Raw genomic sequence first — 26,278 nt, 5'->3', positions numbered from 1 at the left:
GGCACAGAAGGGAGTGGGAGAAGAGGAGAGGAGGGTGCAGTCAGGGCAGACTTCTTGGAGGAGATGGGCCTTCAGTAAGGCCTTGAAGCGGGGGAGAGCAATGATCTGTATATGTTGCCAAATTGTACTTCCCAAGTGCTTAGTACAGTGCTCTGCGCACAGTAAGCGCTCAATAAATACGATTGACTGATTGATTGATTGATTGATAGGAGGGAGGATGAATGAAGGAGCAAGTCAGAGCGGCACAGAAGGGAGTGGGAGAAGAGGAGAGGAGGGCGCAGTCAGGGCAGACTTCTTGGAGGAGATGGGCCTTCAATAAGGCCTTGAAGCGGGGGAGAGCAATGAGTACAGTGCTCTGCACATAGTAAGCGCTCAATAAATATGATTGATGATGATGATCTGTCTCCATATGTTGCCAAATTGTACTTCCCAAGCGCTCAGTCCAGTGCTCTGCACACAGTAAGCGCTCAATAAATACGATTGATGATGATGATGGTGATCCGTCGGATATGAGGAGGGAGGGAGATCCAGGCCAGAGGTAGGGTGTGGGCGAGAGGTTGGCAGCGAGGTAGACGAGAGGGAGGCCCGGTGAGAAGGTTGGATTAGAGGAGCGGAGGGTGCAGGCTGGGCTGGAGAAGGACAGAAGGGAGGTGAGGGAGGAGGGGGCCAGGGGAGGGATGGATGGATGGATGGATGGACAGCCTGGAAGCCCAGGGGGAGGAGTTTTTGTTTGATGCGGAGGTGGATGGGCAACCATCGGAGGTTATTGAGGAGTGAGGAAATCTGGTCCGAACGTTTTGGAAGCAAAACGATTCGGGCAGCAGAATAATAATAATGATGGCATTTATTAAGCACTTACTATGTGCAAAGCACTGTTCTAAGCGCTGGGGAGGTTACAAGGTAATAATAATAATAATAATGGCATTTATTAAGCGCTTACTATGTGCAAAGCACTGTTCTAAGCGCTGGGGAGGTTACAAGGTGATCGGGTTGTCCCACGGGGGGCTCACAGTCTTCATCCCCATTTTCCAGATGAGGGAACTGAGGCCCAGGGAAGTGAAGTGACTTGCCCAAAGTCACACGGCTGACAAGTGGCGGAGCCGGGATTGGAACCCATGACCTCTGACTCCAAAGCCCGGGCTCTTTCCACTGAGCCACACTGCTTCTCTATAATAATGATGATGGCATTTATTAAGCGCTAACTATGTGCCAAGCACTGTTCTAAGTGCTGGGGAGGTTATAAGGTGATCAGGTTGTCCTTCGGGGGGCTCACAGTCTTCATCCCCATTTTCCAGATGAGGGAACTGAGGCCCAGGGAAGTGAAGTGCCTTGCCCAAAGTCACATGGCTGACAAGTGGCGGAGCCGGGATTTGAACCCATGACCTCTGACTCCAAAGCCCGGGCTCTTTCCACTGAGCCACACTGTTTCTCTATAATAATAATGATGGCATTTATTAAGCGCTAACTGTGTGCAAAGCTTCTAAGCGCTGGGGAGGTTACAAGGTGATCAGGTTGTCCCATGGGGGGGCTCACAATCTTATTCCCCATTTTACAGATGAGGTAACTGAGGCACTGAGAAGTGCTTGGCGGAGCTGGGATTTGAACCCATGACCTCTGCCTCCAAAGCCCAGGCTCTTTCCACTGAGCCACGCTGGAGTGGGGAGAGACAGAAGACTGTCACCTCCTTGAGGGCAGGGAATGTTTCTAGAAATCAATCGTATTCCTTGGATTTATGGAGCACTTACTGTGTGCTGAACCCTGTACTAAGCACTTGGAAGAGTACACTACAACAATTAACGGACACATTCCCTGCCCCCTACAAGCTGACAGTCAAGAAGGGGGCGTCTACCTACACTATTGTACTCTCCCAAATGCCTATTACAGTGAGCCCCTTGTTGGGTAGGGACCGTCTCTATATGTTGCCAACTTGTACTTCCCAAGCGCTTAGTACAGTGCTCTGCACACAGTAAGCGCTCAATGAATACAACTGAATGAATGAATGAATGCTCCACATGCTGTGCTGCATAGTTTAATAGTAATGATAATAATAATAATAATAATAATGATGGTATTTGTTAAGCACTTACTATGTGCCAAGCACTGTTCTAAGCACTGGGGGGTTACAAGGTGATCAGGTTGTCCCACAAGGGGCTTACAGTCTTCATCCCCATTTTACAGATGAGGGAACTGAGGCCCAGAGAAGTGAAATGACTTGCCCAAATTCACACAGCTGACAATTGGTGGAGCGGCATTTGAACCCGTGACCTCTGACTCCAAAGCCCGTGCTTTTTCCACTGAGCCAGGCTGCTTCATATTAATGTCTTTCTTTTCATGCATTTCAATCTGTGACCTTTGGCCATTCAATATTCACCCCTCCCAACCCCACAGTGCTTATGTCCATATCTTTAAATTATATATTAGATAATATAAATTACTTATTCATAGTAATGTCTTTCTTTCTATGCATTTCAATCTGTGACCTCTGGCCATTCAATATTCACCCAACCCCAACCCCACAGTGCTTATGTCCATATCTTTAAACTGTATATTATATAATATAAATTACTTATTCATAGTAATGTCTTTCTACGCATTTCAACCTGTGACCTTTGGCCATTCAATATTCACCCCCGCCCAACCCTACAGTGCTTATGACCATATCTTTAAATCGTATACCATATATTATAAATTACTTATTCATATTAATGTCTTTCTTTCTATGCATTTCAATCTGTGACCTTTGGCCGTTCAATATTCACCCAACCCCAACCCCACAGTGCTTATGTCCATATCTTTAAACTGTATATTATATAATATAAATTACTTATTCATAGTAATGTCTTTCTACGCATTTCAACCTGTGACCCTTGGCCATTCAATATTCACCCCCGCCCAACCCTACAGTGCTTATGACCATATCTTTAAATCGTATACCATATACTATAAATTACTTATTCATATTAATGTCTGTCTTTCTATGCATTTCAATCTGTGACCTTTGGCCATTCAATATTCACCCCACCCGACCCCACAGTGCTTGTGTCCCCCTTCTAGACTGTGAACCCGCTGTTGGGTAGGGACCGTCTCTATATGTTGCCAACTTGGACTTCCCAAGCGCTTAGTCCAGTGCTCTGCACACAGTAAGCGCTCAATAAATACGACTGAATGAATGAATGAATGTCCATATCTTTAAATTGTATACTATATATTATAAATTACTTATTCATATTAATGCCTGTCTTTCTACACATTTCAATCTATGACGTTTGGCCATTCAATATTCACCCCCCACAACCCCACAGTGCTTATGTCCATGTCTTTAAATTGTATATTATATATATTATAAATTACTTATTCATATTAATATCTGTCTTTCTGAGCATTTCAATCTGTGACCTTTGCCCATTCAATATTCACCCACCCCCAACCTTATGTCCATATCTTTAAATTGTATATTATGTATTATAAATTACTTATTCATATTAATGTCTGTCTTTCTAGACCGTGAGCCCGTTGTGGGCAGGGATTGTCCCTATATGTTGCTGAATTGTATTTCCCAAGCACTTAGTACAGTGCTCTGCACCCAGTAAGCGCTCAATAAATACTACTGAATGAATGTCTGTCTCCACCTCTAAACCTTTATGGGCAGGGAACATGTCTGCTAATTCTGTTGTACTAATAATAATGATGGTATTTGTTAAGCGCTTAGTACGTTCCAAGCACTGTTCTAAGCGCTGGGGTAGGGACTGTCTCTATATGTTGCCAATTTGTACTTCCCAAGCGCTTAGTACAGTGCTCTGCACATAGTAAGCGCTCAATAAATATGATTGATGATGATGATGGGGTAGATACAAGGTGATCAGGTTGTCCCACATGGGGCTCACAGTCTTAATCCCCATTTTACAGATGAGGCAACTGAGGCACAGAGCATTGGACTCTCCCAAGCGCTTAGTGCAGTGCTCTGCACATGGTAGCACTCAGTAAATATGATTGATTCATCGATATTTACAGATGAGGAATCTGTGGTACAGAGAAGTGAAGTGACAATAATAATAATAATAATTGTGGTATTTGTTAAGCACTTACTGTGTGCCAGGCACTGTACTAAGCGCTGGGGTGGATACAAGCTAATCAGGTTGGACACAGTCCCTGTCCCACGCGGGGCTCACCGTCTCAATCCCCATTTTACAGGCGAGGGAACTGAGGCCCAGAGAAGTGAAGCAACCTGGCCAAGGTCAACCCAGCAGAAGCGAGGCGGAGTCAAGATTCGAACCCAGGCCCGGGCTCTTTCCACTAGGCCTGAAAAGTCCGGACGTGAACGGTGTCGCCAGCTGGGACTTACCCTTCCGATGGTCGACTTGTAGGCTATTTTGATTTCCTGGCGTTGAGCTATGCTCCGGTGAGCCAGCACCGCGATGATGGCATCTTCATCGGTTCCTGCGGGGGGGGAATCGATCCATCAGTCGTATTTACTGAGCGCTCGCTGTGCGCGGAACACTGGACTAAGCGCTCAGGACAGCACGGCCGTCACTGATTTATTTCTGTTCGTGGCCGTCTCTCCCTCCAGACTGCAAGCTCGTTGTGGGCAGGGAATGTGCGTGTTTATTGTCGTACTGGACTCTCCCAAGCGCTCAGCAGAGTGCTCTGCACACGGTAAATGCTCAATAAATATCACTGAATGAATGAGCAGACACCAAATCATCATCATCATCAATCGTACTTATTGAGCGCTTACTATGTGCAGAGCACTGTACTAAGCGCTTGGGAAGTACAAATTGGCAACATATAGAGACAGTCCCTACCCACCAGTGGGCTCACAGTCTAAAAGGGGGAGACAGAGAACAAAACCAAACATACTAACAAAATAAAATAAACAGATCCCCAAAGGTCACAGACTCAAGTGCATAGATGAGGCAGAAGGGCGAGCAAACCAGGGAAGAAGAAAGGCTTATAATCGGGGAAGGTCTCTCCCTGCGGACAGGAAACATGGCTACCAACTCTCCCAAACGCTTAGTACAGTGCTCTTCCCACAGTAATCCCTCAGTTAAAACGATTGGTTGTTGGGAAGAGACGGGACCTTAATACATCTTTGCACTTAACATCACTGTTACTGTTATTGTTACTGTTATCATCATCATCATCAATCGTATTTATTGAGCGCTTACTATGTGCAGAGCACTGTACTAAGTGCTTGGGAAGTACAAATTGGCAACACATAGAGACAGTCCCTACCCAACAGTGGGCTCACAGTCTAAAAGGGGGAGACAGAGAACAAAACCAAACATACCAACAAAATAAAATAAATAGGATAGATATGTACAAGTAAAATAAATAAATAGAGTAATAAATATGTACAAACACATATACATATATACAGGTGCTGTGGGGAAGGGAAGGAGGTAAGATGGGGGGATGGAGAGGGGGACGAGGGGGAGAGGAAGGAAGGGGCTCAGTGTGGGAAGGCCTCCTGGAGGAGGTGAGCTCTCAGCAGGGCCTTGATGGGAGGAAGAGAGCTAGCTTGGCGGATGGGCAGAGGGATTGGGGGCATTCCGGGCCCGGGGGAGGACGTGGGCCGGGGGTCGATGGCGGGACAGGTGAGAACGAGGCCTAACGGGGAGGAGATTAGCAGCGGAGGAGCGGAGGGTGCGGGCTGGGATGGACACGGACAGAAGGGAGGGGAGGGAGGAGGGGGCGAGGTGTCATTATCATTATTATTATTATCATTATCATTATTATTACTTTTAGACTGTGAGCCCACTGTTGGGTAGGGACTGTCTCTATATGTTGCCAATTTGTACTTCCCAAGCGCTTAGTCCAGTGCTCTGCACACAGCAAGCGCTCAATAAATACGATTGATGATGACGATATTATCATTATTAAGCGTGGCTTAGTGGAAAGAGCCCGGGCTCAGGGAGTCAAAGGACACGGGTTCTAATCCCGGCTCCACCGAGGCGCGGTGGGGAGAAGGTGGGGAGAGGGGTGGTCTGGCGTAGATGGAGGGGGAGGGAATTCCAGACCACGGAGAGGACTTGGGAACGGCGGGATAAATGCAATAAAGAAGAGATAAAGTGCAGGAACTCTATCGTTCTCTTTTCTTGGGACATCTTTATTGTCATCATCATCGATCGTATTTATTGAGCGCTTACTGTGTGCAGAGCACTGTACTAAGCGCTTGGGAAGTACAAGTTGGCAACATCTAGAGACAGTCCCTACCCAACAGTGGGTTCACAGTCTAAAAGGGGGAGACAGAGAACAAAACCAAACATACTAACAAAATAAAATAAATAGAATAGATATGTACAAGTAAAATGAATAAATAGAGTAACAAATATGTACAAACATATATACATATATACAGGTGATCGGAGGCCGGATAAGTGGAAGGAGGAAGGAGAGAATCAGTCGCTTAAATGCTGCCAAGTCCTACGAATGAACAACTTAGAGCCGGAAGACCCTTTTATTTTTATATGGTATTTGTTAAGCGCTTACTCTGTGCCAGGCACTTGATAACACCGGGATAGATCCAAGCAAGTCAGGTTGGACACAGTCCATGTGGGGCACGTGGTCTTAATCCTCGTTTGACAGATGAGGTAACTGAGGCACAAGGTCACAGAGCAGACAAGGGGAGGAACCAGGAGAAGAACCCAAGTCCTCCGGCTCCCAGAGCTGAGCTTTATCCAGTAGGCCCCGAATCATCATCATCATCATCATCAATCGTATTTATTGAGAGCTTACTGTGTGCAGAGCACTGGACTAAGCGCTTGGGAAGTACAAGTTGGCAACATCTAGAGACAGTCCCTACCCAACAGTGGGCTCACAGTCTAAAAGGGGGAGACAGAGAACAAAACCAAACATACTAACAAAATAAAATAAATAGAATAGATATGTACAAGCAAAATAAATAAATAAATAAATAGAGTAACAAATATGTACAAACATATATACACATATACAGGTGATCGGAGGCCGGATAAGTGGAAGGAGGAAGGAGAGAATCAGTCGCTTAAATGCTGTCAAGTCCTACGAATGAACAACTTAGAGCCGGAAGACCCTTTTATTTTTATATGGTATTTGTTAAGCGCTTACTCTGTGCCAGGCACTTGATAACACCGGGATAGATCCAAGCTAGTCAGGTTGGACACAGCCCATGTTCCATATGGGGCACGTGGTCTTAATCCTCGTTTGACAGATGAGGTAACTGAGGCACAAGGTCACAGAGCAGACAAGGGGAGGAACCAGGAGAAGAACCCAAGTCCTCCGGCTCCCAGAGCTGAGCTTTATCCAGTAGGCCCCGAATCATCATCATCATCATCATCAATCGTATTTATTGAGAGCTTACTGTGTGCAGAGCACTGGACTAAGCGCTTGGGAAGTACAAGTTGGCAACATCTAGAGACAGTCCCTACCCAACAGTGGGCTCACAGTCTAAAAGGGGGAGACAGAGAACAAAACCAAACATACTAACAAAATAAAATAAATAGAATAGATATGTACAAGCAAAATAAATAAATAAATAAATAGAGTAACAAATATGTACAAACATATATACACATATACAGGTGATCGGAGGCCGGATAAGTGGAAGGAGGAAGGAGAGAATCAGTCGCTTAAATGCTGCCAAGTCCTACGAATGAACAACTTAGAGCCGGAAGACCCTTTTATTTTTATATGGTATTTGTTAAGCGCTTACTCTGTGCCAGGCACTTGATAACACCGGGATAGATCCAAGCTAGTCAGGTTGGACACAGCCCATGTTCCATATGGGGCACGTGGTCTTAATCCTCGTTTGACAGATGAGGTAACTGAGGCACAAGGTCACAGAGCAGACAAGGGGAGGAGCCAGGGGAAGAACCCAAGTCCTCCGGCTCCCAGAGCTGAGCTTTATCCAGTAGGCCCCGAATCATCATCATCATCATCATCAATCGTATTTATTGAGCGCTTACTGTGTGCAGAGCACTGCACTAAGCGCTTGGGAAGTACAAGTTGGCAACATATAGAGACAGTCCCTACCCAACGGTGGGCTCACAGTCTAAAAGGAGGAGACAGAGAACAAAACCAAACATACTAACAAAATAAAATAAATAGAATAGATATGTACAAGTAAAATAAATAAATAAATAAATAAATAGAGTAACAAATATGTACAAATATATATGCATATATACAGGTGATCGGAGGCCGGATAAGTGGAAGGAGGAAGGAGAGAGTCAGTCGCTTAAATGCTGCCAAGTCCTACGAACGAACACCTTAAAGCCGGAAGACCCTTTAATTTTTATATGGTATTTGTTAAGCGCTTATTTTGTGCCAGGCACTTGATAACACCGGGATAGATCCAAGCAAGTCAGGTTGGACACAGTCCATGTGGGGCATGTGGTCTTAATCCTCATTTGACAGATGAGGTAACTGAGGCACAAGGTCACAGAGCAGACAAGGGGAGGAGCCAGGGGAAGAACCCAAGTCCTCCGGCTCCCAGAGCTGAGCTTTATCCAGTAGGCCCCGAATCATCATCATCATCAATCGTATTTATTGAGCGCTTACTGTGTGCAGAGCACTGTACTAAGAGCTTGGGAAGTACAAGTTGGCAACATATAGAGACAGTCCCTACCCAACAGTGGGCTCACAGTCTAGAAGGGGGAGACGGAGAACAAAACCAAACATACTAACAAAATAAAATAAATAGAATAGATATGTACAAGTAAAATAAATAAATAAATGAGTAACAAATATGTATAAACATATATACATATATACAGGTGATCGGAGGCCGGATAAGTGGAAGGAGGAAGGAGACAATCAGTAGCTTAAATGCTGCCAAGTCCTACGAATGAACAACTTAGAGCCGGAAGACCCTTTTATTTTTATATGGTATTTGTTAAGCGCTTACTCTGTGCCAGGCACTTGATAACACCGGGATAGATCCAAGCTAGTCAGGTTGGACACAGTCCATGTTCCATATGGGGCACGTGGTCTTAATCCTCGTTTGACAGATGAGGTAACTGAGGCACAAGGTCACAGAGCAGACAAGGGGAGGAACCAGGAGAAGAACCCAAGTCCTCCGGCTCCCAGAGCTGAGCTTTATCCAGTAGGCCCCGAATCATCATCATCATCATCATCAATCGTATTTATTGAGCGCTTACTGTGTGCAGAGCACTGGACTAAGCGCTTGGGAAGTACAAGTTGGCAACATATAGAGACAGTCCCTACCCAACAGTGGGCTTACAGTCTAAAAGGGGGAGAAAGAGAACAAAACCAAACATACTAACAAAATAAAATCAATAGAATAGATATGTACAAGTAAAATAAACAGAGTAATAAATATGTACAAGCATATATACATATATACAGGTGCTGTGGGGAAGGGAAGGAGGTAAGATGGGGGCGGTGGAGAGGGGGGCGAGGGGGAGAGGAAGGAAGGGGCTGAGTGTGGGAAGGCCTCCTGGAGGAGGTGAGCTCTCAGTAGGGCCTTGAAGGGAGGAAGAGAGCGAGCGCGGCGGATGGGCAGAGGGATTGGGGGCATTCCAGGCCCGGGGGAGGACGGGGGCCGGGGGTCGATGGCGGGATGGGCGAGAACGAGGTACGGTGAGGTGAATCAGTGAAGAAAACCTGCAGGATCGAAGACTGGCGGGGCGAGGATCGTCCGAAGCCAATAATGATAATAAATAATAATGATGGTATTTGTTAAGCGCTTACTATGTGCCAAGCACTGTTCTGAGCACTGGGGGAGATACAAGATAATCAGGTTGCCCCCCGTGGGGCTCACAGTCTTCATCCCCATTTGACAGAGACGCAGAGAAGCTAAGTGACTTGCTCAAAGTCACAGAGCTGACGAGTGGCGGAGCCGGGATTAGAACCCACGACCTCTGACTTCCAAGCCCATGCTCTTTCCACTAAGCCACGCTTAATAACGATAATAATGATAAAAATAATTATAGCAGTAACAGTGGTATTTGTTAAGCGCTTACTGTGTGCCAAACACTGTAATGATAAATAATTTGTTAAGTGTCGGCTATGTGCAGTCTTCTAGACTGTAAGCCCACTGTTGGGTAGGGACTGTCTCTATATGTTGCCAACTTGTACTTCCCAAGCGCTTAGTACAGTGCTCTGTACACAGTAAGCGCTCAATAAATACGATTGATCTATTGATTGATGTGCCAGGCACTGTTCTAAGCGCTGGGGGAGACACAAGGTGATCAGGCTGTCCCACGTGGGGCTCACAGTCTTCATATCCATTTTACGGATGAGGTAACTGAGACATAGAGAATAATAACAATAATAATAATGACGGTATTTGTTAAGCGCTTACTATGTACCAAGCACTGTTCTAAGCACTGGGGGAGATACAAGGTGATCAGGTTGTCCCACGTAGGGCTCACAGTCGAAATCCCTATTGTCCAGATGAGGTCACTGAGGCCCAGAGAAGTGAAGTGACTTGCCCAAAGTCACACAGCTGATGAGTGGTGGAGCCGGGATTAGAACCCATGACCTCTGACTCCCAAGCCAGAGCTCTTGCCACTGAGCCGTGGTGCTACTTTAAGCAGCGCCGGGGCAGATCCAAGCTAATCAGGTCCCACATGGGGCTCACAGTCGAAGTAGGAGGGAGTACAGGGATCGAATCCCCATTTTGCAGGGGAGGGAACTGAGGCCCAGAGAAGTGAAGCGACTTGCCCAAGGTCAGGAGCAGCGTGGCTCAATGGAAAGAGCACAGGCTTTGGAGTCAGAGGTCATGGGTTCGAATCCCAGCTCCGCCAACTGTCAGCTGTGTGACTTGGGGCAAGTCACATCACTTCTCTGAGCCTCAGTTACCTGATCTGGAAAAGGGGGTTAATCAATCAATCAATCAAGCAATCGTATTTATTGAGCGCTTACTGTGTGTAGAGCACTGTACTAAGCGCTTGGGAAGTACAAGTTGGCAACATATAGAGATAGTCCCTACCCAACAGTGGGCTCATCATCATCAATCGTATTTATTGAGCGCTTACTGTGTGCAGAGCACTGGACTAAGCGCTTGGGAAGTCCAAGTTGGCAACATATAGAGACGGTCCCTACCCAACAGTAGGCTCACAGTCTAAAAGGGGGAGACAGAGAACAAAACCAAACATACTAACAAAATAAAATAAATAGAATAGATATGTACAAGTAAAATAAATAAATAAATGAATAAATAGAGTAATAAGATTAAGACTGTGAGACCCCCGTGGGACAACCTGATCACCTTGTAACCTCCCCAGCGCTTAGAACGGTGCTTTGCACATAGTAAGCGCTTAATAAATGCCATAAAAAATTGCATTTACTGAGCGTTTATTGTATGCCGAGCACTGTACTAAGCACTTGAGAGAGTCCAACAATAAGCACACAATTTAATTCCCTGCCCTCAACGGGGTGGATAAATTCCCTGCCCAAAAGGAGTTGACAGTCGAGAGGTCACACAGCAGAAACGTGGCAAAAATGGGAATAGGGCTCAGGTCCTCTGACTTTTGGGCCTGGGGTCTATAATAATAACAGAAATAATAATAATGATGGGATTTGTTAAACGCTTACTATGTGCCCAGCACTTTTCTAAGCGCTGGGGAGTTTACAAGGTAGTCAGGTTGTCCCACATGAGGCTCACAGTCTTAATCCCCATTTTACAGATAATAATAATAATGATGGTATTTGCTAAACGCTTACTACGTGCCAAGCACTTTTCTAAGCCCATTCTTAATCCCCATTATTATCTAATAATAATAATGATGGTATTTGTTAAACGCTTACTATGTGCCAAGCACTTTTCTAAGCCCTGGGGAGGTTACAAGGTAGTCAGGTTGTCCCACATGAGGCTCACAGTCTTAATCCCCATTTTACAGATAATAATAATAATAATGGCATTTATTAAGCACTTACTATGTGCATAGCACTGTTCTAAGCGCTGGGGAGGTTACAAGGTAGGTTGTCCCACATGAGGCTCACAGTCTTAATCCCCATTTCACAGATAATAATAATAATAATGGCATTTATTAAGCACTTACTATGTGCATAGCACTGTTCTAAGCGCTGGGGAGGTTACAAGGTAGTCAGGTTGTCCCACACGAGGCTCACAGTCTTAATCCCCATTTTACATATAAGAATAATAATAATGATGGCATTTATTAAGCACTTACTATGTGCATAGCACTGTTCTAAGCGCTGGGGAGGTTACAAGGTAGGTTGTCCCACATGAGGCTCACAGTCTTAATCCCCATTTCACAGATAATAATAATAATAATGATGGCATTTATTAAGCACTTACTATGTGCATAGCGCTGTTCTAAGCGCTGGGGAGGTTACAAGGTGATCAGGTTGTCCCACGGGGGGCTCACAGTCTTCATCCCCATTTTACAGATGGGGTAACTGAGGCGCAAAGGAGTGAGGTGACTGGCCCAAAGTCACACGGCCGATAAGTGGCGGCGCCGGGATTAGAACCCACGCCCTCTCCTAGGCCGCTCTGCTTCTCATGAAGTCGGGTGTTGCCGTTTGGTTTAGGGGCGTCTCGCCTAGCCTCCACCTCCCTCTCTCAGCTCTTGAACGACGCCGCTGATTGGGAAACTTACCTAGGCCTTTCATCGCCTTCCTCAGCTTCTGCGCATCTTCAGCGGCATTGAAACGCAGAGCAGCTCTGACTGTGCCACCTTTGGTTGCCTGGGCACGGAGAAAGAGGTTTCATTCACTCAATCGGTCACATTTATTGAGCGCTTACCATGCGCAGAGCACTGTACTAAGCGCTCGGGCGAGTACAATCGAACAGTGAACGGGCATATTCCCATATTCAGACGAACTGACAATCTAGAGGGGGATTCGGACTTTACTAGAAATAAATTGGAGGCATGGACCCAAGTGATGATTTGTGAGGGGAAGGAGGGAATCAGTCCGTGGTATTTACTGAGCGCTTACTGTGTGCACAGCCCTGGGCTAAACGCTTGGGAGAGTACAACGGAATAATGAACAGACACATTCCCTGCCCACAACGAGCTGACAGTCTAGAAGAGGAGGCAGACCTTTAATTATATTGCGGATAAGGAAGCAGCATGGCTCAGTGGAAAGCGCTTAGTACAGTGCTCTGCACACAGTAAGCGCTCAATAAATACGATTGATTGATTGATTGATTGAAAGAGCCCAGGCTTGGGAGTCAGAGGTCACGGGTTCTAATCCCGGCTCCGCCACATGTCTGCTGTGTGACCTTGGGCAAGTCACTTGACTTCTCTGAGCCTCAGTGACCTCATCTGTAAAATGGGGATGAAGACTGCGAGCCCCACGTGGGACAACCTGATCACCTCGTATCCCCCCAGCACTCAGAACAGTGCTCAGCACATGCGTGGCTCAGTGGGAAGAGCCCGGGCTTGGGAGTCAGAGGTCATGGGTTTGAATCCCGGCTCTGCCAGTTGTCAGCTGTGTGACTTTGGGCAAGTGACTTAACTTCTCTGTGCCTGTTACCTCATCTGTAAAATGGGGATTAAGACTGTGAGCCCCCGTGGGACAACCTGATCACCTTGTAACCTCCCCAGTGCTTAGAACAGTGCTTTGCACATAGTAAGCACTTAATAAATGCCATTATTATTATTATTATAGTAAGTGCTTAACAAATGCCATCATTATTATTATAAGAATTGGGACAACCTGATCACCTTGTAACCTCCCCAGTGCTTAGAACAGTGCTTTGCACATAGTAAGCACTTAATAAATGCCATTATTATTATTATTATTATTATCATTATTATTGTAAGCACTTAACAAATGCCATCATTATTATTATAAGGATATAAGTGCTGTAGGGCTGAGGGTCAGCGGGAATAAAGGGGACAAATCCAAATGCGAAGCGCTGCCCCCCTGTCTTTTCCATTTTCCAAATTGGGGATAAGTCCTCATGGAACAAGGCGGCCACGGGAAGCAATCAATCAGCGGCACTTATTGAGTGCTTACTGTGCACCGGACACTGTGCTAAGCACTTGGGAGAGTCCAACAGAACAGAAGAGTATATATGTATATATGTTTGTACATATTTATTACTCTATTTATTGATTTATTTTACTTGTACCTATCTATTCTATTTATTTTATTTTGTTAGTATGTTTGGTTTTGTTCCCTGTATCCCCCTTTTAGACTGTGAGCCCACTGCTGGGTAGGGACCGTCTCTAGATGTTGCCAACTTGGACTTCCCAAGCGCTTAGTCCAGTGCTCTGCACACGGTAAGCGCTCAATAGATACGATTGATGATGATGACGAAGAGACATAGTCCCTGCCCACAACAAGCTGACAGTCTAGAGGAGGAGCCAAGAGCTCGGACTGAGGTTGAGAAGAGGGCGGGTTGACTCTCCGCAGGGGAAACTGATGGATGGAGTCAGGTCTAAGGGGATAATTGGGATTTTAGAATGACGTTTGACCAGGATAAGGCTTCCTTCCCATCCTGCCAGGAGCTGATGAGGGTGGGATACACAAAGAAACACACACACTCTCCTCTCTCTCTCCCTCTCCCCCCTCTCTTTTCCTCACCCCCCTCTCTTCCTCTCTCTCAATCAATCAATCAATCAATCGTATTTATTGAGCACTTACTGTGTGCAGAGCACTGTACTAAGCGCTTGGGAAGTACAACATATAGAGACAGTCCCTACCCAACAGTGGGCTCACAGTCTAAAAGGGGGAGACAAAACCAAACATACTAACAAAATAAAATAAATAGAATAGATATGTACAAGTAAAATAAATAGAGTAATAAATATGTACAAACATATATACTCTCTCTTCCTCTCTCCCCTCTCTCTTTCTCTCTCTCTCTCCCTCTAATAATGATGGCATTTATTAAGACCCTTACTACGTGCCAAGCACTGTTCTAAGCACTGGGGCAAATACAAGGTAATCAGGTTGTCCAATATGGGGCTCATAGTCTTCATCCCCATTTTCCAGATAAGGTCACTGAGGCACGGAAAAGTGAAGTGACTTGCCCAGAGTCACACAGCTGTTAAGTGGCGGAGCCAGGATTAGAACCCATGTCCCCTGACTCCCAAGCCCGGGTTCTTTGCACTAATAATAATAATAATAATGATATTTGTTAAGCGCTTACTATGTGCCAAGCACTGTTCTAAGCGCTGGGGTAGGCACAAAGTCATCAGATTGTCCCACGTGGGGCTAACGGTTTTAATCCCCATTTTGCAGATGAGGTTACTGAGGCCCAGAGAAGTGAAGCGGCTTGCCCAAGGTCACACAGCAGAGAAGTGGCAGAGCCGGGATTAGAACCCATGTCCCCTGACTCCAAAGCCCGGGCTCTTTCCAATCAATCAATAGTATTTATTGAGCGCTTACTGTGTGCAGAGCACTGTACTAAGCACTTGTACTAAGCTCTTTCCACTAATTACACTGCTTCTCACTAAGCCATGCTGCTCCTCTGTCTCTACTCTCTCTCTTTCTCTCTCTCTCTCCCCTGTGTGCAGAGCTCTGTACTAAGCGCTTGGAAAGTACAGTACAGTAATAGAGAGAGACAATCCCTGCCCACAAGGGGCTTATTATTATTATTATGGTATTTGTTAAGCGTTTACTATGTGCCAGGCACTGTACTAAGTACTAAGAGCCTGGGCTTTGGAGTCAGAGTTCATGGGTTCAAATCCCGGCTCCACCAATTGTCAGCTGTGTGACTTAGGGCAAGTCACTTCACTTCTCTGTGCCTCAGTTCCCTCATCTGTAAAATGGGGATTAAGACTGTGAGCCCCACGTGGGACAACCTGATCAACTTGTACCCTCTCCAGCGCTTAGAACAGTGCTTTGCACATAGTAAGCGCTTAATAAATGCCATTATTATTTATTTATTATTATTACTGGGGTGGATACAAGCAAATCAGCTTGGACACTGTCCCTGTCCCATGTGGGGTATATAGTCTGAATCCCCATTATGCAGATGGGGGAACTGAGGTCCAGAGAAGTAAAGTGACTTGCCCAAGGTCACACAGCGGACAGTAGGCCTTGCCCTACTGAGAGCTCACCTGCCCTACTTAGAGGTCACCTCCTCCAGGAGGCCTTCCCACACTGAGCCCCTTTTTCCCTCTCCTCCTCCACATCCCCCCTGGACCTACCTCTTTCCCCTCCCCACAGTACCTGTATATATGTTTGTACAGATTGATTACTCTATTTATTTTACTTGTACACATTTACTATTTTATTTATTTTATTTTGTTAATATGTTTTGTTTTGTTGTCTGTCTCCCCCTTCTAATAATAATAATAATAATGTTGGCATTTGTTAAGCGCTTACTATGTGCAGAGCACTGTTCTAAGTGCTGGGGGCGATACAAGTGGATCAAGTTGCAAATAATAAATAAATAAATAATGATGGCATTTATTAAGCGCTTACTATGTGCAAAGCACTGTTCTAAGCACTGGGGAGGATACAAGGTGATCAGGTTGCCCCACGGGGGGCTCACAGTCTTAATCCCCATTTTACAGATGAGGTAACTGAGGCTCAGAGAAGTGAAGTGACTTGCCCAAAGTCACACAGCTGACAATTGGCAGAGCCGGGCTTTGAACCCATGACCTCTGATTCCAAAGCCCGAGCATTTTCCACTGAGCCACGCTGCTTCTCCACGTGTTGTCCCACGTGGGGCTCGCAGTCTTCATCCCCATTTTCCAGATGAGGGAACTGAGGCTCAGAGAAGTTAAGTGACTTGCCCAAGGTCACACAGCAGACATGTGGCGGAGTGGGATTCGAACCCATGACCTCTGACTCCAAAGCCCAGGCTCTTTCCACTGAGCCACGCTGCTTCTCAGACTGTGAGCCTTTTAGACTGTGAGCCCACTGTTGGGTAGGGACTGTCTCTATATGTTGCCAAATTGTACTTCCCAAGAGCTTAGTACAGTGCTCTGCACACAGTAAGCGCTCAATAAATATGATTGATGATGATGATGATGTTGGGTAAGGACCGTCTCTATATGTTGCCAAATTGTACTTCCCAAGCGCTTAGTACAGTGCTCTCCACACAGTAAGCGCTCAATAAATACGATTGATGATGATGATGTTGGGTAGGGACCGGCTCTATATGTTGCCAACTTGGACTTCCCAAGCGCTTAGTCCAGTGCTCTGCACACAGTAAGCGCTCAATAAATATGATTAAAAAAAAAAGGGGGGGCGGACCTGGGATTAAAACCCCATGAACTAGGCCCAGGCTCTAACCACTAAGCCACGCTGCTTTTATTGAAAGTGGGATATGGGCCAGCGTTTAGAACAGTGCTTTGCACATAGTAAGCGCTTAACAAATGCTATCATCATCATCATCACACGTGTGTACACACACAAACACACACACATGTACACACCAGCCCCGTCTTGCTGGCTGCCCCCCAGGGAGCTGGTGAGGGTGGGACCCATAGAGGCTAGAGTGGGAGTGAGAAGGTCATGGGTTCTAATCCCAGGTTCGCCCCGTGTCTGCTGTGTGACCTTGGGTAAGTCACTTCACTTCTCTTAGCCTCAGTTCCCTCATCTGAGACTGCGAGCTCCACGTGGGACTGGGACTGTGGCCAACCCCTCTAGACTCACTGTGGGCAGGGAATGTCACTGCTTATAATAATAATGGCATTTATTAAGCGCTTACTATGTGCACAGCACTGTTCTAAGCGCTGGGGAGGATACAAGGTGATCAGGTTGTCCCACAGGGTCTCACAGTCTTAATCCCCATTTTACAGATGAGGTGACTGAGGCCTAGAGAAGTTAAGTGACTTGTCCAAAGTCATACAGCCCCTTTGAGACTGTGAGCCCACTGTTGGGCAGGGACTGTCTCTATATGTTGCCAATTTGTACTTCCCAAGCGCTTAGTACAGTGCTCTGCGCATAGTAGGCGCTCAATAAATATGATTGATGATGATGATGATGATAATTGGCGGAGGCAGGATTTGAACCCACGACCTCTGACTCCAAAGCCCGGGCTCTTTCCACTGAGCCACGATGCTTATGGTGGTGGTGTGCTTTCCCAAGTGCTTAGTACAATGCTCTGCACACAGTAAGCGCTCAACAAATACGACTGGATGAACCCAATTTGCTTGAATCCACCCCAGCACTTAGTACAGTGCTCTGCACAAAGTAAGCGCTCAATAAATACGATTGAATGGGTGAATGACTGAACCCGATTTGCCTGAATCCACCTCAGCGCTTAGTACGATGCCTGGTTTATAGTAAGTGCTTAACAAATCCCATAATTATATTGATTATTATTAAACACACACACGCACACATCCTCGCACCCACAACTCCGCGACCGGACAGGACGGGCCATTTTGGTAAATAATTGAATGGAGCCGCCCTTACCTGGCCAGGCCCCAGAAGCTGAGGAGAAGAAGCTGAGGAGAAGGAGCTGAGGAGAAGCTGAGAAGAAGCTGAGGAGAAGCCCACTGTGGGCAGAAATTGTCTTTATTTATTGCTATAAAGTACTTTCCAAGCGCTTAGTACAGTGCTCTGCACACAGTAAATGCTCAATAAATACAACTGAATGAATGAAGCTGAGGAGAAGGAGCTGAGGAGAAGTTGAGGGGAAGCCCTTTGTGGGCGGAGATTGTCTCACTTTATTGCTATATTGTACTTTCCAAGCGCTTAGTACAGTGCTCTGCACACAGGAAACGCTCAATAAATACAACTGAATGAATGAAGCTGAGGAGAAGGAGCTGAGAAGAAGCTGAGGAGCAGCTGAGGAGAAGCCTGTTGTGGGCAGAGATTGTCTCACTTTATTGCTATATTGTACTTTCCAAGCGCTTAGTACAGTGCTCTGCACACAGTAAATGCTCAATAAATACAACTGAATGAATGAAGCTGAGGAGTAGGAGCTGAGGAGAAGCTGAGGAGAAGCCCATTGTGGGCAGCGATTGTCTCACTTTATTGCTATATTGTACTTTCCAAGAGCTTAGTGCAGTACTCTGCATACAGTAAACGCTCAATAAATATGATTGAATGAATGAAGCGGAGGAGAAGGAGCTGAGGAGAAGCCCATTGTGGGCAGGGATTGTCTCTCTTTATTGCTATAGTGTACTTTCCAAGCGCTTAATACAGTGCTCTGCACACAGTAAACGCTCAATAAATACGATTGAATGAATGAAGCGAAGGAGAAGGAGCTGAGGAGAAGCTGAGAAGCAGCTGAGGAGAAGCCCATTGTGGGCAGAGATTTTCTCACTTTATTGCTATCCTGTACTTTCCAAGCACTTAGTACAGTACTCTGCACACAGTAAATGCTCAATAAATACAATTGAATTAAAGTTGAGGAGAAGGAGCTGAGGAGAAGCTGAGGAGAAGCCCGTTGCTATATTGTACTTTCCAAGCGCTTAGTACAGTGCTCTGCACACAGGAGACGCTCAATAAATACGACAATGAATGAAGCTGAGGAGAAGGAGCTGAGGAGAAGCTGAGAAGAAGCTGAGGAGAAGCCCATTGTGGGTAGAGATTGTCTCACTTTATTGCTATATTGTACTTTCCAAGTGCTTAGTACAGTGCTCTGCACACAGTAAACGCTCAATAAATACGATTGAATGAATGAAGCTGAGGAGAAGGCGCTGAGGAGAAGCTGAGGAGAAGTCCTTTGTGGGCAGAGACTGTCTCACTTTATTGCTATATTGTACTTTCCAAGCGCTTAGTACAGTGCTCTGCACACAGTAAACGCTCAATAAATACGATTGAATGAATGAAGCTGAGGAGAAGGAGCTGAGGAGAAGCTGAGGAGAAGCTGAGGAGAAGCCCTTTGTGGGCAGAGAATGTCTCACTTTATTGCTATATTGTACTTTCCAAGCGCTTAGTACAGTACTCTGCACACAGTAAATGCTCAATAAATACGATTGAATGAATGAAGTTGAGGAGAAGGAGCTGAGGAGAAGCTGAGGAGAAGCTGAGGAGAAGCCCTTTGTGGGCAGAGAATGTCTCACTTTATTGCTATATTGTACTTTCCAAGCGCTTAGTACAGTACTCTGCACACAGTAAATGCTCAATAAATACGATTGAATGAATGAAGTTGAGGAGAAGGAGCTGAGGAGAAGCTGAGGAGAAGCTGAGGAGAAGCCCTTTGTGGGCAGAGATTGTCTCACTTTATTGCTATATTGTACTTTCCAAGCACGTAGTACAGTACTCTGCACACAGTAAACGCTCAATAAATATGACAATCAATGAAGCGGAGGAAAAGGAGCTGAGGAGAAGCTGAGGAGAAGGAGCTGAGAAGAAGCTGAGGAGAAGGAGCTGAGAAGAAGCTGAGGTGAAGCTCGTTGTGGGCAGAGATTGTCTCACTTTATTGCTATATTGTACTTTCCAAGCACTTAGTACAGTGCTCTGCACACAGTAAATGCTCAATAAATATGACTGAATGAATAAGGCTGAGGAGAAGGAGCTGAGGGGAAGCTGGGGAGAAGGAGCTGAGAAGAAGCTGAGAAGAAGCTGAGGAGAAGCCTGTTGTGGGCAGAGATTGTCTCACTTTATTGCTATATTGTACTTTCCAAACGCTTAGTGCAGTGCTCTGCACACAGTAAATACTCAATAAATACGATTGAATGAATGAAGTTGAGGAGTAGGAGCTGAGGAGAAGCTGAGGAGAAGCCCATTGTGGGCAGAGATTGTCTCACTTTATTGCTATATTGTACTTTCCAAGCACTTAGTATAGTGCTGTGCACACAGTAAACGCTCAATAAATACGACTGAATGAATGAAGGTGAGGAGAAGGAGCTGAAGAGAAGCTGAGGAGAAGCCCGTTGTGGGCAGGGATTGTCTCTCTTTATTGCTATATTTACTTTCCAAGCGCTTAGTACAGTGCTCTGCACACAGTAAGCGCTCAATAAATACAACTGAATGAATACGATTGATTGATTGATTGAATGAATGAATCGCATTTATTGAGCACTTACTGTGTGCAGAGCACTGTACTAAGCGCTTGGGAAGTACAAGCTGGCAACATATACAGATGGTCCCTACCCAACAGCGGGCTCACAGTCTAGAAGGTGGAGACAGGCAACAAGACAAAACATATTAACAAAGTAAAATAAATAGAATAAATATATACAAATAAAATAAATAAATAGAGTAATATTCAAGCAGTTGAATGAATTCATTCATTCATTCAATCAATCGTATTGAGCGCTTACTTTGTGCAGAGCACTGTACTAAGCACTTGGGAAGTACAAGCTGGCAACATATAGAGAGGGTCCCTACCCAACCATGGGCTCACAGTCTAGAAGGGGGAGACAGGCAACAAAACAAAACACGTGGACGGGTGTCAAGTCCTCAGAATAAATAGAAGTAAAGCTAGATGCACATCATTAACAAAATAAATAGAATAGTAAATATGTACAAGTAAAATGAATAGAGTAGTAAATCTGTACAAACATATATACAGGAGCAGCGTGGCTCAGTGGAAAGATCACGGGCTTTGGAGTCATAGGTCATGGGTTCGAATCCCGGCTCCCCCACATGTCTGCTGTGTGACCTTGGGCAAGTCACTTCACTTCTCTGAGCCTCAGTTCCCTCATCTGTCAAACGGGAATGAAGACTGTGAGCCCCACGCGGGACAAACTGATCACCTTGTATCCCCCCCAGCGCTTAGAACAGTGCTTCGCACATAGTAAGCGCTTAACAAATGCTATCATTATTATATATATATGAAGCTGAGGAGATAATGAGGAGGTCCCGGGGACTGCCATCGGGTCCATCTGTTGAGCAAATTGCACTTTGTCTGCCCTGTTGATGAATGATTGATCCCCTTATCTGGTCCCATGTGGGACAACCTGATCACCTTGTATCCCCCCAGCGCTTCGAACAGTGCTTCGCACATAGTAAGCGCTTAACAAATGCCATCATTATTACATATACATGAAGCTGAGGAGACAAGGAGGAGGTCCTGGGGACTGCCATCGGGTCCATCTGTTGAGCAAACTGCACTTTGTCTGCCCTGCTGATGAATGATTGATCCCCTTATCTGGTCCCACGTGGGACAACCTGATCACCTTGAATCCCCCCAGCGCTTCGAACAGTGCTTTGCACATAGTAAGTGCTTAACAAATGCCATCATTAATATATATATATGAAGCTGAGGAGACAACGAGGAGGTCCCGGGGACTGCCATCGGGTCCATCTGTTGAGCAAATTGCACTTTGTCTGCCCTGTTGATGAATGATTGATCCCCTTATCTGGTCCCACGTGGGACAACCTGATCACCTTGTATCCCCCCAGCGCTTAGAACAGTGCTTCGCACGTAGCAAGCGCTTAACAAATGCCATCATTATTATATATATATGAAGCTGAGGAGACAACGAGGAGGTCCCAGGGACTGCAATCGGGTCCATCTGTTGAGCAAATTGCACTTTGTCTGCCCTGTTGATGAATGATTGATCCCCTTATCTGGTCCCATGTGGGACAACCTGATCACCTTGTGTCCCCCCAGAGCTTAGAACAGTGCTTCGCATGTAGTAAGCGCTTAACAAATGCCATCATTATTATATATACATGAAGCTGAGGAGACAACGAGGAGGTCCCGGGGACTGCCATCGGGTCCATCTGTTGAGCAGATTGCACTTTGTCTGCCCTGTTGATGAATGATTGATCCCCTTATCTGGTCCCATGTGGGACAACCTGATCACCTTGTGTCCCCCCAGAGCTTAGAACAGTGCTTTGCACATAGTAAGCGCTTAACAAATGCCATCATTATTATATATACATGAAGCTGAGGAGACAACGAGGAGGTCCCGGGGACTGCCATTGGGTCCATCTGTTGAGCAAATTGCACTTTGTCTGCCCTGTTGATGAATGATTGATCCCCTTATCTGGTCCCACGTGGGACAACCTGATCACCTTGTGTCCCCCCAGAGCTTAGAACAGTGCTTTGCACATAGTAAGCGCTTAACAAATGCCATCATTATTATATATACATGAAGCTGAGGAGACAACGAGGAGGTCCCGGGGACTGCCATCGGGTCCATCTGTTGAGCAGATTGCACTTTGTCTGCCCTGTTGATGAATGATTGATCCCCTTATCTGGTCCCACGTGGGACAACCTGATCACCTTGTATCCCCCCAGCGCTTCGAACAGTGCTTTGCACATAGTAAGCGCTTAACAAATGCCATCATTATTATATATACACGAAGCTGAGGAGACAATGAAGAGGTCCGGGGACTGCAATCGGGTCCATCTGTTGAACAAATTGCACTGTCTGCCCTGTTGATGAATGATTGATCCCCATATCTGGTCCCACGTGGGACAACCTGATCACCTTGTATCCCCCCAGCGCTTCGAACAGTGCTTTGCACATAGTAAGCGCTTAACAAATGCCATCATTATTATATATACATGAAGCTGAGGAGATTAAGGAGGTCCCGGGGACTGCAATCGGGTCCATCTGTTGAACAAATTGCACTTTGTCTGCCCTGTTGATGAATGATTGATCCCCTTATCTGGTCCCACCTGGGACAACCTGATCACCTTGTACCCACCGCGCTTCGAACAGTGCTTTGCACATAGTAAGCGCTTAACAAATGCCATCATTATTATATATATATGAAGCTGAGGAGATAATGAGGAGGTCCCGGGGACTGCAATCGGGTCCATCTGTTGAGCAAATTGCACTTTGTCTGCCCTGTTGATGAATGATTGATCCCCTTATCTGGTCCTAGGCCCTGCCTGGTACGGCGGGCATCCGGCGGGTGGGGATGGGAAGAGTGCGGAGGGCGTGACATGGGCTGTGGGGGGCCTTACCATGACTCGAACTCTCCACCAAGATCACCCCTGCAACGTCCGGGCAGAAGTCGGATAGTTTCCGAGACGAGGGCCGCAATTCCACACTACGAGAAAAGAAACATTCCCTTTTCATTCATTCATTCATTCAATCGTATCTATTGAGCGCTTACTGTGTGCAGAGCACTGTACTAAGCACTTGGGAAGTCCAAGTTGGTAACATCTAGAGACGGTCCCTACCCAACAGTGGGCTCACAGTCTAGAAGGGGGAGACAGAGAACAAAACATATTAACAGAATAAAATAAATAGAATAAATATGTACAAGTAAAATAAATAGAATAATAAATACGTACAAACATATATACATATATACAGGTGCAGTGGGGAAGGGAAGGAGGTAAGGCGGAGGGGGGGGATGAAGAGGGGGAGAGGGGGAGACCGTACAAAAGTGCTTGGGAAAGTACAATACAATGATAAACAGTGAAATTCCCTGCCCACAATGAGCTTACCATCTAGAGGGCATTCAAAGGGAGCTGGGTTCAGGGGGACTTTTTATGGTGCTTATCAAGCACTTACTATGTGGCAGACGCTCGACTGAGCCCTGGGGTGGATAATAAGAATAATGATAACGACGGTGTTCGTCAAGCGCTTCAGAGAAGCAGCGTGGCTCAGTGGAAAGAGCACGGACTTTGGAGTCGGAAGTCATGGGTTCCAATCCTGCCTCTGCCACTGGTCAGCTGGGTGACTTTGGACAAGTCACTTCAGTGGAAAGAGCCCGGGCTTTGGAGTCGGAGGTCCTGGGTTCAAATCCTGGCTCTGCCACTTGTCAGCTGGGTGACTTTGGGCAAGTCACTTCAGTGGAAAGAGCGCGGGCTTTGGAGTCAGAGGTCATGGGTTCAAATCCTGGCTCTGCCACTTGTCAGCTGGGTGACTTTGGACAAGTCACTTCAGTGGAAAGCGCCCAGGCTTTGGAGTCAGAGGTCATGGGTTCAAATCCTGGCTCTGCCACTTGTCAGCTGGGTGACTTTGGGCAAGTCACTTCACTTCTCTGTGCCTCAGTAACCTCATCTGTAAAATGGGGATTAAGACTGTGAGCCCCCCGTGGGATAACCTGATCACCCTGTAACCTCCCCAGCGCTTAGAACAGTGCTTTGCACATAGTAAGTGCTTAATAAATGCCATTATTATTATTATTTATTGAGTGCTTACGGTGTGTCTCTGGGCCTCAGTTACCTCATCTGTAAAATGGGGATTGACTGTGAGTCCCCCGTGGGACAACCTGATCACCTTGCAACCACCCCAGCGCTTAGAACAGTGCTTTGCACATAGTAAGCACTTAATAAATGCCATCATTATTATCATCATCATCCCAAGAGCCCAGTACAGTGCTCAGTATGAGATGATTCACTGATTGAAGGTTGGAACATCAGCTATCCCAAACCTCCCTGCATTTATGAGTCTCAGAAGTAAACCTACTGTTTGGAAAATGATTTTCCAAGAGGAGTTAGTCATTCTGTCCCACCCGGAGCCAGGAACGCCATTAACCAAAGCCAAGGAAAAATGCATCACTTGGACACGGCCGCTTCTATTTGCCCAAACAACATGTTGGAATTATTTACTGATATTAATGTCTGTCTTCCCCTCTAGACTGTAAGTTTGTCCTCTAAACTGTAAGCTTACCCTCCATACTGTAAGCTCACTGTGGGCAGGGAATGATTCTGTTTATTGCTATATTGTACACCCCCAAGCACTTAGTACAGTGCCCTGCACACAGTAAGCACTCAATAAATATGATCAAATGACTATAAGCTCACTGTGGACAAAGAACGTTTCTGCCACCTCGGTCTTCCACTCCCTTCTGCGTCGCCCTGACTTGCTCCCTTTATTCATCACCCCACCGCAGCCCCACAGCACTTATCCGTCATTTACTTATTTTTATTTTTTTATTTTATTTTACAGACATTATAGACGTTCTATTAATATCTCTCTCCCCCTCTAGACTGTGAGCTCGTTGTGGGCAGGGAATAATAACGATGGCATTTATTAAGCACTTACCATGTTCTAAGCGCTGGGGAGGTTACAAGGTGATCAGGTTGTCCCACGGGGGGCTCCCAGTCTTAATCCCCATTTTACAGATGAGGTAACTGAGGCCCAGAGAAGTGAAGTGACTTGCCCCAAATCACACAGCTGACAATTGGTGGAGCTGGGATATGAACCCCTGACTTCTGACTCCAAAGCCTGTGCTCTTTCCACTGAGCCACGCTGCTTCTCTGTCTGTTATACTGCTGTATTGTACTCTCCCAAGCGCTTACACAGTGCTCTGCTTACAGTCTAATCCTGGCTCCTCCACTTGTCTGCTGTGTGACCTTGGGCAAGTCGCTTCACTTCTCTGGGCCTCAGCGATCTCATCTGTAAAATAGGGATGAAGAATGTGAGCCCCGTGTGGGACGGGGACTGTGTCCAACCCAATCTGCTTGTACAGTGTCCGGCACATAGTAACTGCTTAAATATGAGTTTGTGAGAAGCAGCGTGGCTCAGTGGAAAGAGCCCGGGCTTTGGAGTCAGAGGTCATGGGTTCAAATCCCGGCTCCGCCGCTTGT

General features: G+C 46.0%; 1 protein-coding gene across 1 annotated transcript in view; it reads right to left on the bottom strand.

The window, feature by feature from the left end:
- Window positions 1-23,786, bottom strand: part of ANXA4 (annexin A4) — a 57,745-nt gene extending 33,959 nt beyond the window's left edge. Inside the window, exons 1-3 of the mRNA XM_038746681.1 lie at window positions 23,699-23,786; window positions 12,567-12,654; window positions 4,343-4,437 (exon numbers count right to left, since the gene is read on the bottom strand). Of these exons, the coding sequence (XP_038602609.1) occupies window positions 4,343-4,437; window positions 12,567-12,654; window positions 23,699-23,701 (186 nt within the window). The 5' untranslated portion in view covers window positions 23,702-23,786. The remainder of the gene's footprint in view (window positions 1-4,342; window positions 4,438-12,566; window positions 12,655-23,698) is intronic.
- Window positions 23,787-26,278: the final 2,492 nt, after the last annotated feature.

Source organism: Tachyglossus aculeatus, chromosome 5, assembly GCF_015852505.1.
Source record: "Tachyglossus aculeatus isolate mTacAcu1 chromosome 5, mTacAcu1.pri, whole genome shotgun sequence".
In the NCBI taxonomy this organism is placed as follows: Eukaryota; Metazoa; Chordata; class Mammalia; order Monotremata; family Tachyglossidae; genus Tachyglossus; species Tachyglossus aculeatus.
This window is presented reverse-complemented; position numbering and strand designations above follow the sequence as displayed.